Source organism: Empidonax traillii, unplaced genomic scaffold (genome assembly GCF_003031625.1).
Source record: "Empidonax traillii isolate 1590-97213 ecotype Southwest subspecies unplaced genomic scaffold, ASM303162v1 scaffold191:size1449129, whole genome shotgun sequence".
Classification (NCBI taxonomy): Eukaryota; Metazoa; Chordata; class Aves; order Passeriformes; family Tyrannidae; genus Empidonax; species Empidonax traillii.
The window spans coordinates 905,117-922,815 of record NW_020955384.1 but is presented as its reverse complement, the minus strand read 5'-3'; the positions used below and the strand labels follow the sequence as shown (position 1 = coordinate 922,815).

The window sequence follows — 17,699 nt, the reverse complement described above, 5'->3', positions numbered from 1 at the left end:
CACGTTCATCAATATGTTGCAGAATAGAGAGCATGGAGAAAAGGGAGAATTGGGGAGCAGGGAAAGGGACCACTGGAGTGCTGAACCAGAGGCAGGGACAGGAAGTATGCAAAGCCAGTGATCTGCAGAGATGCAGCGACAAGTTTGTAGTATTGTCATACTGATAACTTAATTTGGTTTCTTCTGTATTGGGTAAAAGGGGTTGAAATCTACATCCCCTTTAGCATACACATCAAAGAAAATACAGAGAAAGCTGAAATAAAACACTCCTCTTAGAGGGTCTTTGTAACACCTTGAAGGGTGAAAAGTTTGGATGTAGAAGCTATTTATAGTGTATTTATATGTGTATCTGAATGTGTCTGTATGTAGATAGTTGCCTTTTATTCCTATATTTGTAGAAAGAAATGATGGAACTCTTCTGGAAGCCCTAGTTTGTCTTTGTTAACTTTTGCTGAAAGTCTTATCTAAACTGGGTGGTACTCTTAGATTAGAAGAATCATAACATGTTAGAAGGATATGATGAGGATAAGCTGACATAGTTTTCAGGCAGTTCAGTTGCTCGTACATCTTGGAGATCTGTGTGGATGGAAACAATGGAACTTTCCCCTTGCTTTATAGGAACTGCAGAACTTGTGCCAAAAGAACTTAGAGAGGTTTATGTAACTGGTGGTGTGAATGATAGTCATCATCAGTTGCCATAGATATAAATAATGAAATTATTATGCGACTCCCTGCAGTGAATCTTAAATCTGTGTAAATATGAGTATTTGTTGACTGACTGACAACTGTCTCTACCTTTTCTATTCATGGATTGCACAATGAAGTGACTCAGATTGTCCATCAAAGTGCTCCATGCCTGAGGGAATGTGCTTGGTACATGCAAGCTAACTGATTAAATCACCTCCTTGACAAGCCAAGGAGCGCTGGTTAGCTGAAGTACTGGTTAACTGAATAAGTAAGCACAAGAAATAGAAAATATTAACTACAAGGACTTGATACTATATATTTGCACCATATCCGCACACCATAGTGTCTGTGTGTACATACATATGCATATGCTATAACATAAATACTATATGGTTTGTGGGTTTCTGTATCCTGAGCAACTTCAGACAGATGGGCCTTGTTTTCCATCTGTTCTTCATAGTGATGACACATTAATTTATTTCTTTCAAAGTACAAACCTGGCTTTGAGTGTCTGTCCTGTGGAATTACTGGAATTCTCACTGGGGTTTCCTTTTAGGTCCATCTGAAAAGTCAGTGCTGAAACAGTTTGCCACAAAGGCAAAACGCCATCCCAAACTCAGCGTCCCAGTGCCTGAGCACCCCCATCCAACAGTTCACATCGTCCCCTGCTTATCCCTAAATGAAATTCTATAGATTTAACCTGGGACACCCAAAATAGTTTGGGATGTGATTATCTGAGAGGCCACACCTGTGTGATACTGCTGAAGATGATAGCAAGTCTTCAAGCTCACAGCTCTTTCCTTTAAAAGACGGGGTCGTGGTGACAGATGATTTTCCGTGCATCATCCTCAGCCTTGTGGTCTGGTACAGTAAGTCTTCTCTTCAGTCTTCAGAGGACAGGTATGAAAATAAATGTGTTTTGATTACTCTTTGTTGAGGAGGGGCTTTGTTGGACAGAGATAGATGTAGCTAAATCTGGTTAAATGTTGAGATTTTATGATTTGAGAACTATGCCTATGTTAAATACACATTTCCTTCTGGTATTTCGTTTTTGTTCTATACATGGACTGTGTGTCTTTCACCTCTGGATTCCGCACGTGAAGTGTGTTTCTTTCACCTCTCAATAAAAGTCAAAATTAAAAAGAAAATACTATCATACTTAAAAGTGAAGGTGTTCTGTGGGATTGAAACCCTTACAAAAATTTAAGTCAGTGTTACAATTTTGCAGTTTGCTTAAACTGTTATCATAACTGAAAATATTTTAGAGCTTTGAGGTGTTTTATTACTTCTGGTAATGAAACAGCAAACAAGCAAAGCCAAACATCTGTTGGACCATGGAGTTTGCACTGAGAGTTTCTGGATAAAACTTAATGCATTTATTAACACGGTTTAGGGAATATGAAAACATTTTCTGCTGGCACCAAATCATTTTCTTTTGTTGACTGTCAGAAGGGAACATAAGGGACTTTTCAAAATTGTGACTAAGTAGTTCCAAAAGTGGGGGTATCTGTGCCTGTAATTAAGTGAGCTGATCAGGTTTTCCAAAGTGCTAAGATGCAGTGATGTCTGCTGAATCACCAGGAGGAACTAATTCTATGTCACGTCCCTTTTGATAGGGTTTGTCTGGATGGATGTATCCCAAGTGCTTTCCCCAGTCTCTATGACAGTAAATAGGCTGACTTTTCTACCCTACCCCCTGGATCTCTATTTTTGTAAGTCTGTGCAGAATGGGGCCTCTCTTCCATGGCTGCTGAGCTTCCCGCTTTCTCCACTCTAGAGGAAAAGCTGGTGTCTAGGGTGGAGGGGAAGGGAGTGCAACCACCAAGTGACATAGCATGAACTTTGCTATCATTATAAATATTTATTAACAGGTCCTGTAAAAAACGAGGAAGATGCTGAAGATTTGCTGTTCTCTCCTTCTCTTAAGTTTGCTCAGTGGACAAATCAATGCCAATCCTGGACTCAAAGTGAGGATCACACAGAAGGGCTTAGAGTATGGTATGTGCGATGTTTTCAGGAGCTGCTGGTGGTATTGCACTGAATCCTGATATGAGAGACACAGGACAGTGAGGGCAGTAGGAGGAAATGACCTGATCGCAGGCTATAAAGGAAAATTTAAGAGTCAGTAAGCTTCTTGACAGCATTGTACATCATACTGAGGTTCATCTGACTTCAGATATTGAATCAGTTCAGCTCTTGCCATAACTAGGAGGGAGATCAGAAATAGCACTACTGGGTTTCACGTGAGATATCTTCATCTTCCTAATTCTGTGTCCATCCCATCTCCTGAGCCAGAAACACATAACTATAAATTCCCAGGCAGTATCAAAGGCAACTGAACTGATCATTGTTTTTCTGTAGCCAAGGAGGTTGGGCTGGAAATCCTGAAGCAGAATATGGAAAAGGAGCATTTCCCTGATTTGACTGGCCATGAGAAATTTGGGCTTGGTAATGTCAAATACAACATCTCAGGGTAAGTATTCTCTCCAGGGGTAATTTATGTTTGACTGAAATTTGAATCTTGTTTTGTGTTCATTCTGACTCATGAAATACAAACTTTTTCTTATCTCTCCCTTATCTGTCTCATGCTCTAGGATACATGTCACTGCTGTTGAATTACCTAGTGGTTCCATCTCCCTCCTACCTGGGTCTGGGATAAAACTGGTGATAGGAAATGCTTCTCTAACCATCGACATGAACTGGAACATAAGGACCTGGATGTTGTATGTACAGCTTAATGTGTCCTGGGATTTTTTCTTCATATAAAGATAAAAATGCAAAGCTTGGCTTTTCCTGTGACCTCTTCCATGGCAAAGGTGTTCTTTATCAGCTGGCAGCAGTAACCCAGAAGCACAGACTGGTTCTTCTCAACAGGTCTGCTGGTGGGAGACAGCCCCCTCAGACATGAGCACTGATATAGAGCCCATGGCTGAGAAGCACTGCTAAGAATAATACAGGACTGCTGCTGAACGGTGTCATTATCCAGCCTGCCAGCTAATGACACATTTAGAAAAACTGTAGTGTGCTGGGTCACAATCCAGTATAATAAAACCTCCCAGTGCAGTCACACTGTTAGAAACCTTCTGCTATGCCTCCAGGAGATATAGCTCAAAAGATGAGGGAAAATGGATGAGCAAACGGCAATATCCTTAGAACCATGTCCACACCTTCCCAGTCCCATGCCCAGACTGCCAGGCAAGTCCATAGTGAACAAGTGGGTTTTTTCAGTGTTTTATTTCTTTTTACTTTATGCAGCAAAGACAGTGGAAGAAGCACAGTGCACATTTCCAAGGTGTTTGTCACTGCAATCTTTTCAATGCCTCAGGATAATACAAGTCCTACGTCAATATCCCTTACCAGCTGCCGGACAACTTCTGGTGACATAGATATTAAGCTGAATGGAAAAAGTGGGTAAGTGGAAGAGATCTGTATAAACTCTTGGAGAAAATAACAATGTCAATGAGTAGCACAGGAACAGATTCACAAAACAGGGCATGCAGAATTGCTTTTAGGCATCTATAGGGACCACAGCTGAGAACTGGGGCCCTAATACAGTGTTAAAATGGCCAACATCGATATTTATCCTTCCATTTGCACACGGTAGAAGATAAGATGGAATCAAACAATCCCTTGTGCTTCTTCAGCACCCACTTCTTTCAAACGCCTGCTCTAATCTTCGGCTCTGAGTAGAAGCTATATGCTTGTACGGTGTTTCACTCCCCCAGTCACAATGCTATCAAAACTGAACAGAGCCAGACTTCTGTCTGTTAAGCCTCTGGATACATGCAACAATATTTCATTGTTTCCTTGTACTTCTTTCACTGTCTGAATACCACATTTGCCACCTGGGTTTGTTGTGTTTGTTTGGTTTTACTTGTATCAGAAGTTCCTAGTGCAGACACTACTTACTTGTTCTGTGTTTATACATATACGATGGTGGTACTACGAAGAATTCCTTTTTTCATAAAGATGAATCAACCCTGGCTAATTGCTGAGATGCTGAAATTATCTTATTATTATTTTTTAATAGTGGCTCTCTAATAGTTTTACATTTCAGAAAGCTCTCTTGTATACTAGAATATCACACTCAAAGGACATTAAATTAGTGTTCAACAGAGATAGCTGATCTCCTGTTAATGACCATGGTATTTGACCCATGAACTGCTTTCTTCCTTCCCTCTAGCTTCCTGCATAACTTCTTTATCAAGTATCTGAAGAAACCTATTCACAGGAGCTTGGTCACTAATGTAAGCCTTTCACATTGTGTAGGGGAGGGGTGTAAGGAGTGTGACATTCAGGAGTCTCTGCTGTAAGCTTGGTAAAGTAACAACTAGAAAAATAATCAGGTAATAGATCTATTCAGGTCTGATCAGCACAGGTAACATTTTGCCAGCTAGAAATGCTTCCACATAAAGTTCATGGCCAAGATACTGACCAGTCCACAGCTAGATCAACCAAGGCAGAAGGAGGGCTAGAAAATGTAGTTCTTTTCTCATTCCAAAGCAGAATAAGTCTCTGCCTGCGTACCTACAGGCATTATGGAGTATGGGTAATTTTTACACTTGGCAGACAAAACATATACTGGGTTATGCATAGAGAAATTATAGTACATCAGTGATAGTATGACATACTTAAATCTCATTGTATTAGAGATGTGAGCAGTCCTGATGACAACCTGACCAGGGCCACTGAGAGGAGACAGAGCTTGAGATGGCTGTGATTCTGTCCCAGAACAGGGATTTATAGTTGGACTCAATGATCTTAAGGGTATTTTCCAACCTAAATGAGTCCATGATTCTGATATCTCTCCTGTGAGACCAAAATGAGATCTGTTTTCCTTGTGCTATTTAAGGCTGTGCTTTTGTCACCCCCATCAGGCTGCCTCTGGCAACTTCCCTCTTTTTTTGCAGCTCTGACATAGGATATGCTAGCACTGCACCAAGCAGAAGCCTTGGGGATCCAGAAAAGCCAGATTAGGTGTTTTGATAAATAAATGCTACAATGTGTGTCACGTGGATCTACTAGCACACATATAAGAGGTGCTTACATGTCCACGTTAATCAGGCTATAACTTGAGTGTGTTTTTGTTACAGTCATGTCCCAACATCAGAGCTGGGATCCAGTTGATAGATGAAGACCTCCGATCACTGAATGGTGAGTCACTAGTGATACCTTTTCCTTCTCCTTCTTCTCTGCTGATCAGAGAAATTCTGCAGCTTCCTTAACAGCTGCTGGTCAGCAATGCCCCCAGAAGTGGTGTATCAGCCCCTCTGCTCTGTCTGCTACCTTGCTTACAGAACCAGATACATAAAGGCAGGTCTACTTGGGCAAGAATTTGTAAGAGCCAAGGACTTGGTAGCGATTCTCAATTGCAAATGCGGCAGTGTGCACTTCTGTTGTTAGAAATGCAACTTATAGGCCACAAAGTACTGACACTAAGGCACTTGTCCCTTCCCTCCCATGCTCCAAGTCCTCCTGCACACACAGGACTTTAAAAGCTGAAGCCTGCTCTCCTAGCCTGCCTGAATATTTTAGTTTTACTTGCCTATATGTCAGACTTGTCAAAGGCAAAAGGAAATTCTCCTTGGCAAAAACACCTTCTCACTTGAACTATTTTGGGTTAGATTTGCAGGCTTTTAGGACACCAGAAGTGTTGGTCAGATACCATGCGCAAAATACAAGTACCTAAGCAGATCAGGCACCCTCCTTTCTGGGAAAGCATTTGCAAGTTAGAGACACTCAGGATGCTCTTAGAACTGTTTGACAAGAAATCCCAGTGCCTCCTCATGCCCTGAATCACTGATGGGCATTTCCCCCTTTTTGTTAGACCAAACTTTTCCACAGTGAGAAAACAGACAAGCTAAAGATGATGCTTTACAGAAGGTGCCAGTAGAAACATCAAGCCTTAGTTCACAATGCATGTTAGGAAGTTCCTGGTTGTGTTTTTTCCTACTGTCTGGAGCAATTGGTGTCATTCTCCATCAGAAACTGACTTAGTTTTAAGTATACAGAAAATTCTTTCTGCGGTTTGTTTTTTTTTTGTTTTTTTTTTTTTGTAACATTCTGCACCTTGCCTTATCTACCACTCTTACAGTTGTAATGCCTATTGATGACTTGGCTGAAGTAGACTACTCCTTAAGTAGCTTGCCAGCAGTATTCCAACCATTCATTGACCTGGACTTAAAGGTAAGTAATTGCCTGTAGTGCTGTTTGCCAAGATTGCTGTGGGTTTTACTGCTGTATGATCCACTTTCCAAGCTGACCATGATTGCTGTTCTGAACACAGAGGCTCAGTATCTGAGAAGACAGACATTTCAAAGCATTATTGCATTTGTATTGTATTAATTTGTAACAATCTTGTTGTAAAATGAATTATTGAAAATCCACATCCTTTCGTTTTTATTTGCTGTTGAGTTAGTTATAGAAAAGAGAAAGCAGTAAAAGTTGACAAAGCAAGTTAGAAGAAAGAGAAAAGAAAAGGAAAGAAAAAATAGTCAACATCATCTTTCTCTCACTGATTAATGTCTAGGACTTCTTTCTTCAGTCAGTCAGGGGAATATTTCTACACATTGCACTAACTAGATGTGTCTGCTGTCAGACAAGAGAGGAAAAGAAAGAGCAAGACTATAGGACCAAGAATTCAGCCTCTGGCTTCCTGAATGGGAAGATCGAAGGCCCTTGAAAAAACATGGGAGCCCAAGGAGTGCTGCTGAGTCTGAAGACCTGGAAGATTGTTTCAAATTAAGGAAAAAGTCTCCTCATGTACTGATACTAAAATCTGACTAGTTCCTAATTTTAAAATTACTTCATTGTCATTCTATGTAAGGTGATTTGATTGAGGGTGGTGATCATCATCACTGTATCCAAGATCCTTAATTAAGTTTAAGCTGCCTTGCACTAGGTGCTCTACAAAGGGGGAATGAAAAAAAGACAGACTCATTACAAAGATCTTATAAATTAAGTATTAACAAAAGTCAGCAGGTAAATAAGAGAGGTGGAAACACAAAGGAACAAAAAGTTAGTGTCTGTATGGTAGACACTGGTTTTGGCACACCAGCTCTGCAGCTGCTGTCAAATTCTTCCGAGTATTGCAGCAATTAGATTTTAAGCAGGAACTTGAGCAGACTAAAGATGTAATGTCATGGCTGTTTACAAGAGCTACTCTCCCACATAAGTTACGTGGGGGAAATACACGAAGCAAGTGACTGGTAAATCCAGCAAGTGAGAATTGAATGGGGAGGTCACCAGTGTGATTCAGCATTTCGTAAGCATTTTGCTAGTCCTTAAAAGGCAAACGGAAATTTAGAGCTGGATGAGAAAGTAAAGACATACAGAATATATTTGAGATGAAACAGAGACAGGAAACTAATAAAAGAGATAAAAAAACCTTGAACCTCTAAGTGCCTTCATCACTTTAAATCAGTTTTTACCTTTTTGTTTAATCTGTGTGCATTTGGAAGCATTAGATCTGCAAGTCTTGGCTAATATCATTGGTAATACAGAAGACAACATAGGCATTTGTCTGACATAACTTTCCTTTCTCTCAAGTCTTCTTTTGTCTGCATAAGTTACCAACTTGCTTCTTGGTAGAGCATGGTGCTGATTTTGACCAAGAAAGACCTCTGGTTTTAAGAAATCAATTTTGTAATTGAGACCATTGGATAGCTTTAAGCATCTGTTCCAGATTCAAATCCCAGTAGATGGAGGGAAAGGAGAAAGTAAGGCTTCTCAAAAATGAGGACCACTAGTCATGCTTTTCATGCAATATATGGACCCTTAATTTAGAGGGTTTTTGTTCTGGGGTGGGGGGGTTGTGTTCAGTAAGTGATCAGTATCTCAAAAGACAGATCTCAGGTGTCATCTGTGAAGGTGGTCAAACGCTGGAACTTGCCTTCTTGAAAGCACCAAGCCTTCAGGGTGTACTCCCTTGAAGTGAAGCCTGTGCACTCATTTATACACCAAATGAACAGCCTGGGAAAAGTACAAAAGTGGCATTCATTGTCTGCAATCATGTTAAAGTTATATTTTGACTCTTTCTTTTTCATCTCTGACAATAACTTTCAGGGCACAGTCTTCCCAGCTGGAGACTATACTGGCTCTCCATACGTGGTAGCTCCCTTCAGTGTTACAGACCAAAGTGACTCCATGCTCCTCCTGGCCTTCTCTGAGTACTTTTTTCAGACCTCCTCATTTGCTTACTACACCGCAGGGGCCTTCAACATGACCATTGCAGAGGAGGTGAGTAGCACACAGAGGAGTGGGGTCTGAGTGGCTCAGATAGAGCTTTGACCTGCCAGATGTCAGTGTGCAGCCATATAAAGCTGTTAATTGGTCTGCAGAGCTCTGAGACAGTAGATCATAAATACAAGGGTATCATCATTCTCTTTTATTTATTCTTTATATAGAGGTCTCGGGCCACAGCCAAGCATGCCAAGTTTCGCTGAGTAAGATACAAAACTTTGTCACAAAAAATGAGGTTTTTGTAGACCTGAGACCTAGACTCCTCTGACGTGGACAAGGGATTGACTTTTGCAGCCTCAGTGGCTGTTTTTTGAGGGATATTCATAGAATAAAAGTATTACAGGGGCCATGGAAGGAAAGCATATATCAAAGTACAGTAGCTGTGCGTGGAGGATGCCTGACTTGGCTTACCTGACTGCAAGAGGTTCAGTAAGTCCCAAAAGCTACAGACTGTAGCCCAGACTATAATGACATTAAGCATTTGCTTTCCCAGGAATTATTATGGCATGTATTATTGGGAATCAGCTTTAAAATATACTGAGTCTCTTAGGAATATTTCTGAGAGGTATAAAATCAAAGATTTATTGAAATTACAGTAATAATTTAGAGAAAAACTGACCATGAAGGTCAAATCTGGTAACTCATTTGTTTTCTCTCTTTTATTTTTTCTTCCAGACTTGCAGCTATTTTAATATAAGCACGGAGATATTTGGCAGTATCATCCCTGAGGTGAGTATCATTACTTCCACAAGGTCTTAGGAAACCACCCAGTGTGGGTGTCAAGACACCTCACTATTGGTGTATCCCAAAGGCTGTTAGGGCCAGCAGGGCTCCTGCACTGGAGAAGCTGGCATGTATATGCCTCATAACAACAGAGCAGATGGGCTTTGTCACTTCCCACCCCCACGATGAGTTGAATGACTTGCACTGTTACCAAACATAATCTTGGCCCATAACCTTGCACATCAGTCTTTACTCTGGGCACTGTGCCCAAGCCCCACATCTGTTCCCCCCTAAAACTATCTCTATGCAGGAAAAAGAAAAGCTTTCAGTCATGAGTCCTGCCTTGAGAGACTTCTGAGAGGGCCTCAGCTCAGAAAGAATACCTTCCTCCTGTCCAAACCTGCATAATTGTCTTTGCTTCACTGTTCTGCTGTGACAGACTAGCAGAAAGACCATGTGCAGGAAATCCAGCTAACAGATGATGAGGAAACATTACATCCTATGGAACAGACAAGGCAGATGCACAGGATTTCCATCTATTTTAGTTGGAGGAGATGAATATAACAGGACAGAGAATATGAGCATGCATGGCTTCCACCAGCCTTCTCAAACAGAATGAGAAATCAAAAATGAGCATAAGAACCCTTAGGCTAAGAATGCTGAGGTTGGATGAAATCGGACTAATGGTTCAAAGAACTTCACATTCTTGTTTGCTTCCCAAACATTACTAAGTTCTTTCCTCAGAAATATAAAATTCTCCAAGGGCAGTCATCGTATGGTCTTCTCCATAAAATGCCACGACCATTGCTGATAATATCCCGCTCCCTCTGTTTTGGATAATGAACTTGGTGAGCCTATTCACTCTTCAGGCAATGCAAAGAGTGAGGCTCCTAAGAGAACAGTCCAGAGGAGGAATTAGAGGAGGAATCTGTCTCGTGAGGTGAATGACCTTCAAAGTGAATGACTCCTGGGCTCTTTTATTGTGTGACTTTAAATGTCACATTTGTGGTCCATTTCTCTCTTCTGTTCACAAATCAGTATTTTATTTCTCTCAAAGCGATACAAAAAATTCGTATTCCTCAAGTGGAAGGAACTTTCCACTGCATACTGTGTGGCCAAGATCATTAATTTATCACAGCAGAAAATCTCTATTTCCTGCTTCCCTGAATGAATATTGTGTTAGTACCTATCCTTAACCTCATCTTAAGGAACTACTTCAAAATGATTGCTTCAAGAATAAGAAAATGTAGTATTCTGTTCTACAAGAAGTGTTTTTCTGTCTTTTCTTTTGTTGTGGTTTTTTTTTGTTTGTTTGTTTGTTTGTTTGTTTGTGTTTTTTTTTGTCCTGGAATCGTACAGGTAGCCAAATACTCAGTTACACCCTACCCAGTAATGTTGAAGCTAATGGCTACTGAAATACCTGTCATCAGCTTAGAGCAGGATTCCTTCACAGTAGAGATTCAGGGCTCCATGGAGGTGTTGGCTGTTCTGCCAGACTCAACCACCCAGTCGCTGTTCACAATGAACGTAGTAAGTATAACTAACCAGGTGACATTTAACTCGGGGTTAAATATGTTTGTTCCTTCCTTCTGTTAAAACTCGCACAAGAAACAAAGAAAACGCCAAATTTCTAGTACGTAAACATGCCAATTCATTCCCCTTAGTCACAGGTGGTGCCTGTGTGTGGCCTCACTTAACTTCTGTGGCAAAGAACATTTTCCTATAGATGGACAAAAATCAAAACTCTCTGATTAACCAAGGTTTTGTTCTCTGGAATGACAGATCTGTGGGTATGAGTCATGCTCATGCCTCTTGGCAACTTGTTCACGTCTTTGATTAGGGAAAGCTCATTACCCACATTTCAGCTCTTGTCAGTGCCATTCAGACGAACAAACATTTATTGTCTGCAGCCTTGCATTTACCTAAAACAGGTTCTATAGCTAAGTGGTATGAATGGTATTTATGTATTTGTGGTAATTCACAGCAAGGGTCCTGATTTTCTTATGTCTGGTAACCCACGGTTTCTTTATTCTGCAGGCAGCCAACAGCAGCATTTCTCTGAATATATTTGATCAGAAACTGATGGGCTCACTATGTTTGAACAGGTAATTCAACCTGTGATGGAAAGAATTTCCAGGCCTTTGGAAAACACTGTTAGCAATCCCAACATTAGCCTTTTAGGCATATGATCAGATAAGTATGTTTCCCTGGTAAATTAACCTACATTAGATTCTCTAATTCTGGCTGCATTTATACAGTTTAGAGGAGTGACAACTGCCATGTCCCAGTGGACTGCCCACCATAGGAAATGTATACCAAGGAAATGTAAACCCAGATTGCTGCAGGGCAGTGGTCTCACTGGACTTCTCTGCATTTTACATCTACTCTCCCCTCTGACCTAGATAAATTAAGAGTGCAGGGCTACTATGCTGACCAAAAGTCATCTCAGAGTTTCCCTCATCACTTTCCAGCTGGCAAGATGTCACTGCTTTCTAGACCACCTGTGCTACTAAAGAACTTCAGAGCAGTCCAGGACAGCAAAGAAACTGGGCCCCTGCAGATCCCCTATGCCAATATTCAAAGAGAAAAATGTAGAGTGTGCTGGAAGCTGGCCTTGAGGCCTGGGGTGCAGGTGCTGTGGAAACCCTGAAATCTTGTGTTGGATACGAGAGTAACATACAGAATAAATATTTCAATTTGGAAACAGAGACGTTTAGCAACAAAGCCAGCAGCATCAGTACCATACGATGAACAGATTTTTTTCTCCCCACCCTGGTAAGACTCACATCAAAACATTATGCAGATGTACCAAAATCCTTGCAAAATACCTGACAGCCTGGAAATCCTTGGTTAAATCAATTGTCAGTAGGATTTCCAAAACACAGCACAGAGGGAGAAGCACACTCACATTGCTGGCTACAGCCCTTCTAGCACACTTTTGCATGGATGCTCAGCGATGCCCTAAGAAGATCACGTCTTTCTCTATGGGGCAGTATGCATTGTGTGAAATTGCTTCAAAAATCTCTTTGCAGATGCTTTTAAGGCCCGGAGCTCTACAGCAATGACTGCACATGAATAGAATAACTGTGTTTATCCTTTCTTAGTGACTCCTCTTGCTTCACTTCTCTCCCTCAGGCTCCAGTTCTCCCTAGCCCACTCCAATGTTGGTTTTTTCGAGGTAAGTGGATAGTTGAAGCTTATAGGAAATGTAAAACAAGCATATGGGTCATATGAAGGCTAAAGAGTAAGCACCTACATTTTTATCTGTATTTCTAAATTATTTCCCTTCATTCTCAGACGGCACTTTTCCTGTCTTCTGGCAGCCACCTCTCTGCCGTGGACTTAAAAGTATATTCTTTGGGGCGAGTTAGTGCTCTGCAAATGAGATATTCTGTAGTTCCTCAAACTGCAGTAAGCGGAGATCTCTCGAATCACCACGGTGAAACACAGAGCGGTGATCTAAGCTTTGGCAGCAGAGCAGTGTGCCACCTAATGGTCACATGGATGGCTGAGGCACAGGCCCTCCACGTGCTGCAGTGGTGCTCATCACAGATGCTCGGAATTACAATAGGGAGGGGGAGCCAAGATGCTTATCTCAGATGCCTGAAATAATGCAGTTGTAGTCTGGCAGGGGAAAACCCTGCCTCCGCAGAGAGTCATTTCATTCTCAGTATTATCAATCAGTTCCGAGTGGCTGAGGAGAAAGGATTAAAACTGTTCTGGTCCTGCTTTGCTATTGGTGATAAATTATCTCACAAATAAAGGAAATAGACTGTTTTAAATGAAAATGTTGGCTAAGGATGTTGAGATCCATTTGCATTTTGCATCTCACTTCCTTTGCATCATTCCAAAGCCTTTAGATCCAAGTTCACTTGAGTTTATGACTCTTTATGGTCAAAAGAGCTGAAACTTGAACATGAGTCTACCAACTCCACCCAGGATTAGGGCACGACAGTTCTACTATCATCAGGAAGCATGGCTAATTCAGTTTTCTTGTCTGTGGCAGATCTCACTTCTGGAGAATATCCTGTCTTACATTTTACAGACTGAAGTAATTCCATCAGCTAATGGTAAGGATGTATTTTAAAGCAGCAGTTAAACAGCTTCCAGCAGAGTGGGTGATTCTAGGAACTCCTACGGACTTTCTGCTTAAGTTTCCAGTTCTCATTAGAGAGGAAAATGACCGTCAGCCAGTAAGCAGTGGAAGGGGGGAAATTGATCTGCAGAGGTGTAAGTGCGCCCTCTCACGGGCACTATTCTGCAAAAAGGGTAGAAATTACTTGGGAACTCATAATTCATCTGCCTTCATCTCAGTCAAGCTGGCTCTGATGCATCAGGGAGAAGCATGTCTCTCTCATCTGCTCACCTGCCTGAGGCTACCATGTGTGAAATGTATTCCCCTTTATTAGACCAGCACAGAGCTTCTGCCTCTCATAAATCTTATTTCAGGCTCTGGAGGGAGACATAGCTTTGTGCCAGCCTTCTGTACTGGGATGAACATCACCTTCCTTAGTTAATGTATACAAACAGGTCCTAATGATGCTGGAGCTGTATTAATGATCCCTCAGGGATCGTTAGGGATGAGTCACTGAGTATGTAATGTGCTGAACATGAAATGCCTTGGTTTGGCTGCAACACTCTGCCAAGAGAGAAGCACCTGTAATTCTTTTTCCCCACTGGTAAATGAACATCTTATCTACCTCCCAGAGCTGCTTGTAAAGACTAAGAGGTTAGTTGTTGTAAATGACCAAGTCTCTGGATATACACTGTTTTTGCAGGGCAGGTGTTCATTAGCTTTCTAATGCACAACTAAATCACTGCTTGTCTCTTCTTTTTTTTTTTTTTTTTTTTTTAAGCTAAACTGTCAAAAGGATTCCCTCTTCCCAATCTGGCCAATGTTACCTTGACAAGACCTCACATAACAATTGCACAGGTGAGATTTTGGCACTTAGGAAAGATTTTGCCTTATGAAAGGTTATCTCCTTTTTTTTTTTCTTTTTTTCACCCTTTTTTTTTTTGGCTAGGCATTTATTCACCTTTTTGTACCAGACCTTTGCTGCATTTGAGGTACTTAAGTAGTAAAAAGCCCTGGGTTTAAAGTGAGATCTGTAATAATGGTAGAATTCTATTAGAAACAAATTTATCTTTATTTGAGAGGAAAAGTTAGAACTGAATATATAACCATGGAGCGATCAAATTCACAACTTGTTCAGCCTTGCAAGTTGCAGTTCAGTGTAAAAACAGGTTTAACATATTGTTCAAGTTTGGCCGATCACATTGAATTAGAGTTATTGCTATCCACACAGTCCCGTTGAATAGTTGAAATAGAGAGTGAGGTGAATTCCATTCTGTGCACCTAGGATGACTGCATTTTGTTAATGATCGGTGATAAAGACTGAGCCTACTAGCCAAAACTAGTTAGTGAGCTCTCCGAAAATAACTGCCTTCTGGTTGCCTTTCTCCAATTCTAGCCCTTAATCTGAGCAAACAGAAAGTTGCTAGACAATCATTTAGTACAAGGGCATTGCTGACAACTGAATGCCCAGAAAATAGATAAGCCTGTTATATTTCTCCACTTGTTTACCAACTTCTCAAAGTTATTTTCAGCTTAGCAGAGACAGTCTTAAGTCTTTGTTTGTGGTTAAGCACAAAACACAACTCAGGAAAGGAAATGCAAAATTTGTCTTTAATTTTTCTTTTCATCCCATATCTGGTAGCAGCCAGCTACGCCATTCCCTAAAAAATGTAATTGCTTGGAGACTGCTTTCAATGTCTCTCCTTGCCAGCAGTCTTATGGGCTAATTAAGAATGAAAGATTTTAGTGGTTTTGTAGTGCCTATTCCCCACCTTACTTTCTCTAAGCAGACTCCTTATCAGTAACTAGGAATGAGAGAGGACACAGGAGAATTGCTATGCTCTACCAGTGTGAATGGGATTCCTATTTTAGAGCTAGTTCTAGAAGCTTCCACGTCCAATCCCAGTCTATTTGCTACAGTCTATAGGAAGAAAGACAATTCTTCCCACTTTTCATAGATAGACTGGATGGGGGTTTTAGCAACCTGGTCTAGTGAAAGGTGTCCCTGCCCATGGTAAAGGGGTTGGAACTAGAAGATCTTTTAGGTCCTTTCCAACCCAAACCATTCTGTGATTTTATAGCTGTGATGATCTGCTCTCTGCCGGTTCATTGCTCTGTATGCATCGACAATGGATGAAGCTTTAAGGACAAGTTTAGATTAAATGGCTAATTCTTAAGCAGCTCAGATTAGGCTAAAAATAATCCCACCTTGTGATGGTTGCCCAGTTGTCTCAAGGCTCAGATGAACTTTCCTGGATAGGCTGTATGGTCTTTAGATGTCCCTTCTGTTGCTAGCATGGTGCAAAGGGATAGCACCCAGGGAAAGATAGGGCCCTTTTGCAAATTTTTGCAAAGGACAGAGTTTAATAAAACTTGTGACTTCCAAGGCTCAGCTGTTCTCAGTGGATTTTCTGACGTTAATCACCAAGACAGATTTGAAATTAAACAAACAAACAAACAAACAAATGAACAAAAAAAAAAATCAACCATACAAAGTAACACTTTCATTTTTAATTCACAGCATGTCAGTGACTGTTCTTCTCCCCACAGGGATACATATTGATTTCGACTGATGTCCACTACAAACACTAAAGGACAAGAGAGACCATTTGTTAAGCATGAACTTCAAATCAAGTCAATAATGTGACTCTGAAGACTAAACAATGTCCACTTCTGCTGAAATGTGTAACTTGAGCTCTGACAAGGGCAATGTCATCCTGGTTGGGGGCAAGGAGGGAAGCAAAAAAAGCTGATGGAATGGTTTGCTGGTATAATGGTGGTAGCAAACACAGCCAAGGGAGAACATGGGACACATGCTTGACGTTATTTATTCTGGTGTTTAATTGATGTAAAAATGTTTTTAAGATTCATGACTCTCTTGAAATACAGTTTTGTCTACACACAGAAAAGTGCTGCAGTCTCTTAAAAGAAGGAAAAGTACATTGTCAAAATACTGCTAAGGCAGATACGACTGCTAATCTGTTTTTATGGTAACGATCTTAAACACATCCCTTCTGTTCCTGATGCATGAAATATAGAGTGAGCCCTCTCCACAACCATGGAATTATCATACTGGGAACTGTCCCAATTACAACAAGAACTAAAATCTTTGCAGTTTCTTAACTGCAATCTTAAGATGCAGAAGCAGTTCAGGAAGAAAGATGAAGTAGCACTACTACTGCCTTTGATAGTCCCTCTCTCTCTGTGACTCTTCAAATCCTTGTGCCTGTCACACCCCCACTTTAGTGCTGCATAGCCAGGTTAGATATACTTAATTCTTCCAATGTTTCTAGGTAAGTCCTAAGTCTAATTCTCCAGCATCTGTCAATATTTCTCTGGATTGAAATAGTTACAAGTACTTTTTTTCTTACTTCATTTTGGTATGTTATCCTATGCCCTTTTTCTTCCTCCTTTTTTTCCAATACTTGATTAGTGTCCAAATCTGAACAGAGCTCTACAGAGGGACATGCCTGTCCTGCAATGCCTAGGTGTTTGTGCTTTGGCCAAACCCGAATGAGAAGTTGTCTCTGGTCTCTCAAACCAGCACTGACAAGGAAGAAACAAAGGCAGGGGTGCCCCATCCCGCTCTTATCTGCTGCTTTTTTGAGCTCCAAACCACCCCTGCACAAAGCTCCATCCACCTGGCAGGGCACCCAGATCCTAGCCCTCCCCACCCCGGAGGAACAGAGCCCTTTTCAAGCCAAGACTGAGCAGCAAACAGGTCTTTCCCTCATGCTGAGAAACGCGATCGACGATGGGGCGCGGGCAGCTTTCGCCTGACTGATGCTGAGCAAACTCATCCCATCTGCAGCAGAGCGGTACCTAAATACCCACGGGCCGAAACTGCTCTGCCCAGGGGGAACAGCTACGAGGAAAAAACAAACAAACAAACAAACAAAAACAAACACATTTGCGGGTATTTTTTTGTTGTTGCTGTTTGCTTTTGGTTGGTTGGGGTTTTTTGTTTGTTTGG

At 41.2% G+C, this 17,699-nt stretch overlaps 2 protein-coding genes across 3 annotated transcripts in view; both read left to right on the top strand.

The window, feature by feature from the left end:
- Window positions 1-1,561, top strand: part of LOC114058868 (BPI fold-containing family C protein-like) — a 28,368-nt gene extending 26,807 nt beyond the window's left edge. The window contains exon 17 of the mRNA XM_027886668.1: window positions 1,497-1,561. The gene's annotated coding sequence lies outside the window, so the exon portion shown is untranslated. The remainder of the gene's footprint in view (window positions 1-1,496) is intronic.
- BPIFC (BPI fold containing family C) lies at window positions 1,495-17,074 on the top strand. 2 transcript variants are annotated; one of them, XM_027886671.1, is made up of 16 exons: window positions 1,495-1,587; window positions 2,559-2,685; window positions 3,049-3,160; window positions 3,282-3,410; window positions 3,943-4,098; window positions 4,871-4,934; window positions 5,781-5,841; window positions 6,782-6,873; window positions 8,752-8,925; window positions 9,604-9,657; window positions 11,011-11,181; window positions 11,689-11,756; window positions 12,787-12,829; window positions 13,658-13,721; window positions 14,508-14,584; window positions 16,277-17,074. In XM_027886671.1, exons 2-16 carry the CDS (start codon window positions 2,580-2,582, stop codon window positions 16,316-16,318), a joined length of 1,413 nt encoding a protein of 470 aa, XP_027742472.1. In that variant the 5' UTR covers window positions 1,495-1,587; window positions 2,559-2,579; the 3' UTR covers window positions 16,319-17,074. The 2 variants fall into 2 exon arrangements, with proteins under 2 accessions (XP_027742472.1, XP_027742473.1); XM_027886672.1 differs by lacking the exon at window positions 1,495-1,587 and having other exon boundaries at window positions 2,358-2,685.
- Window positions 17,075-17,699: the final 625 nt, after the last annotated feature.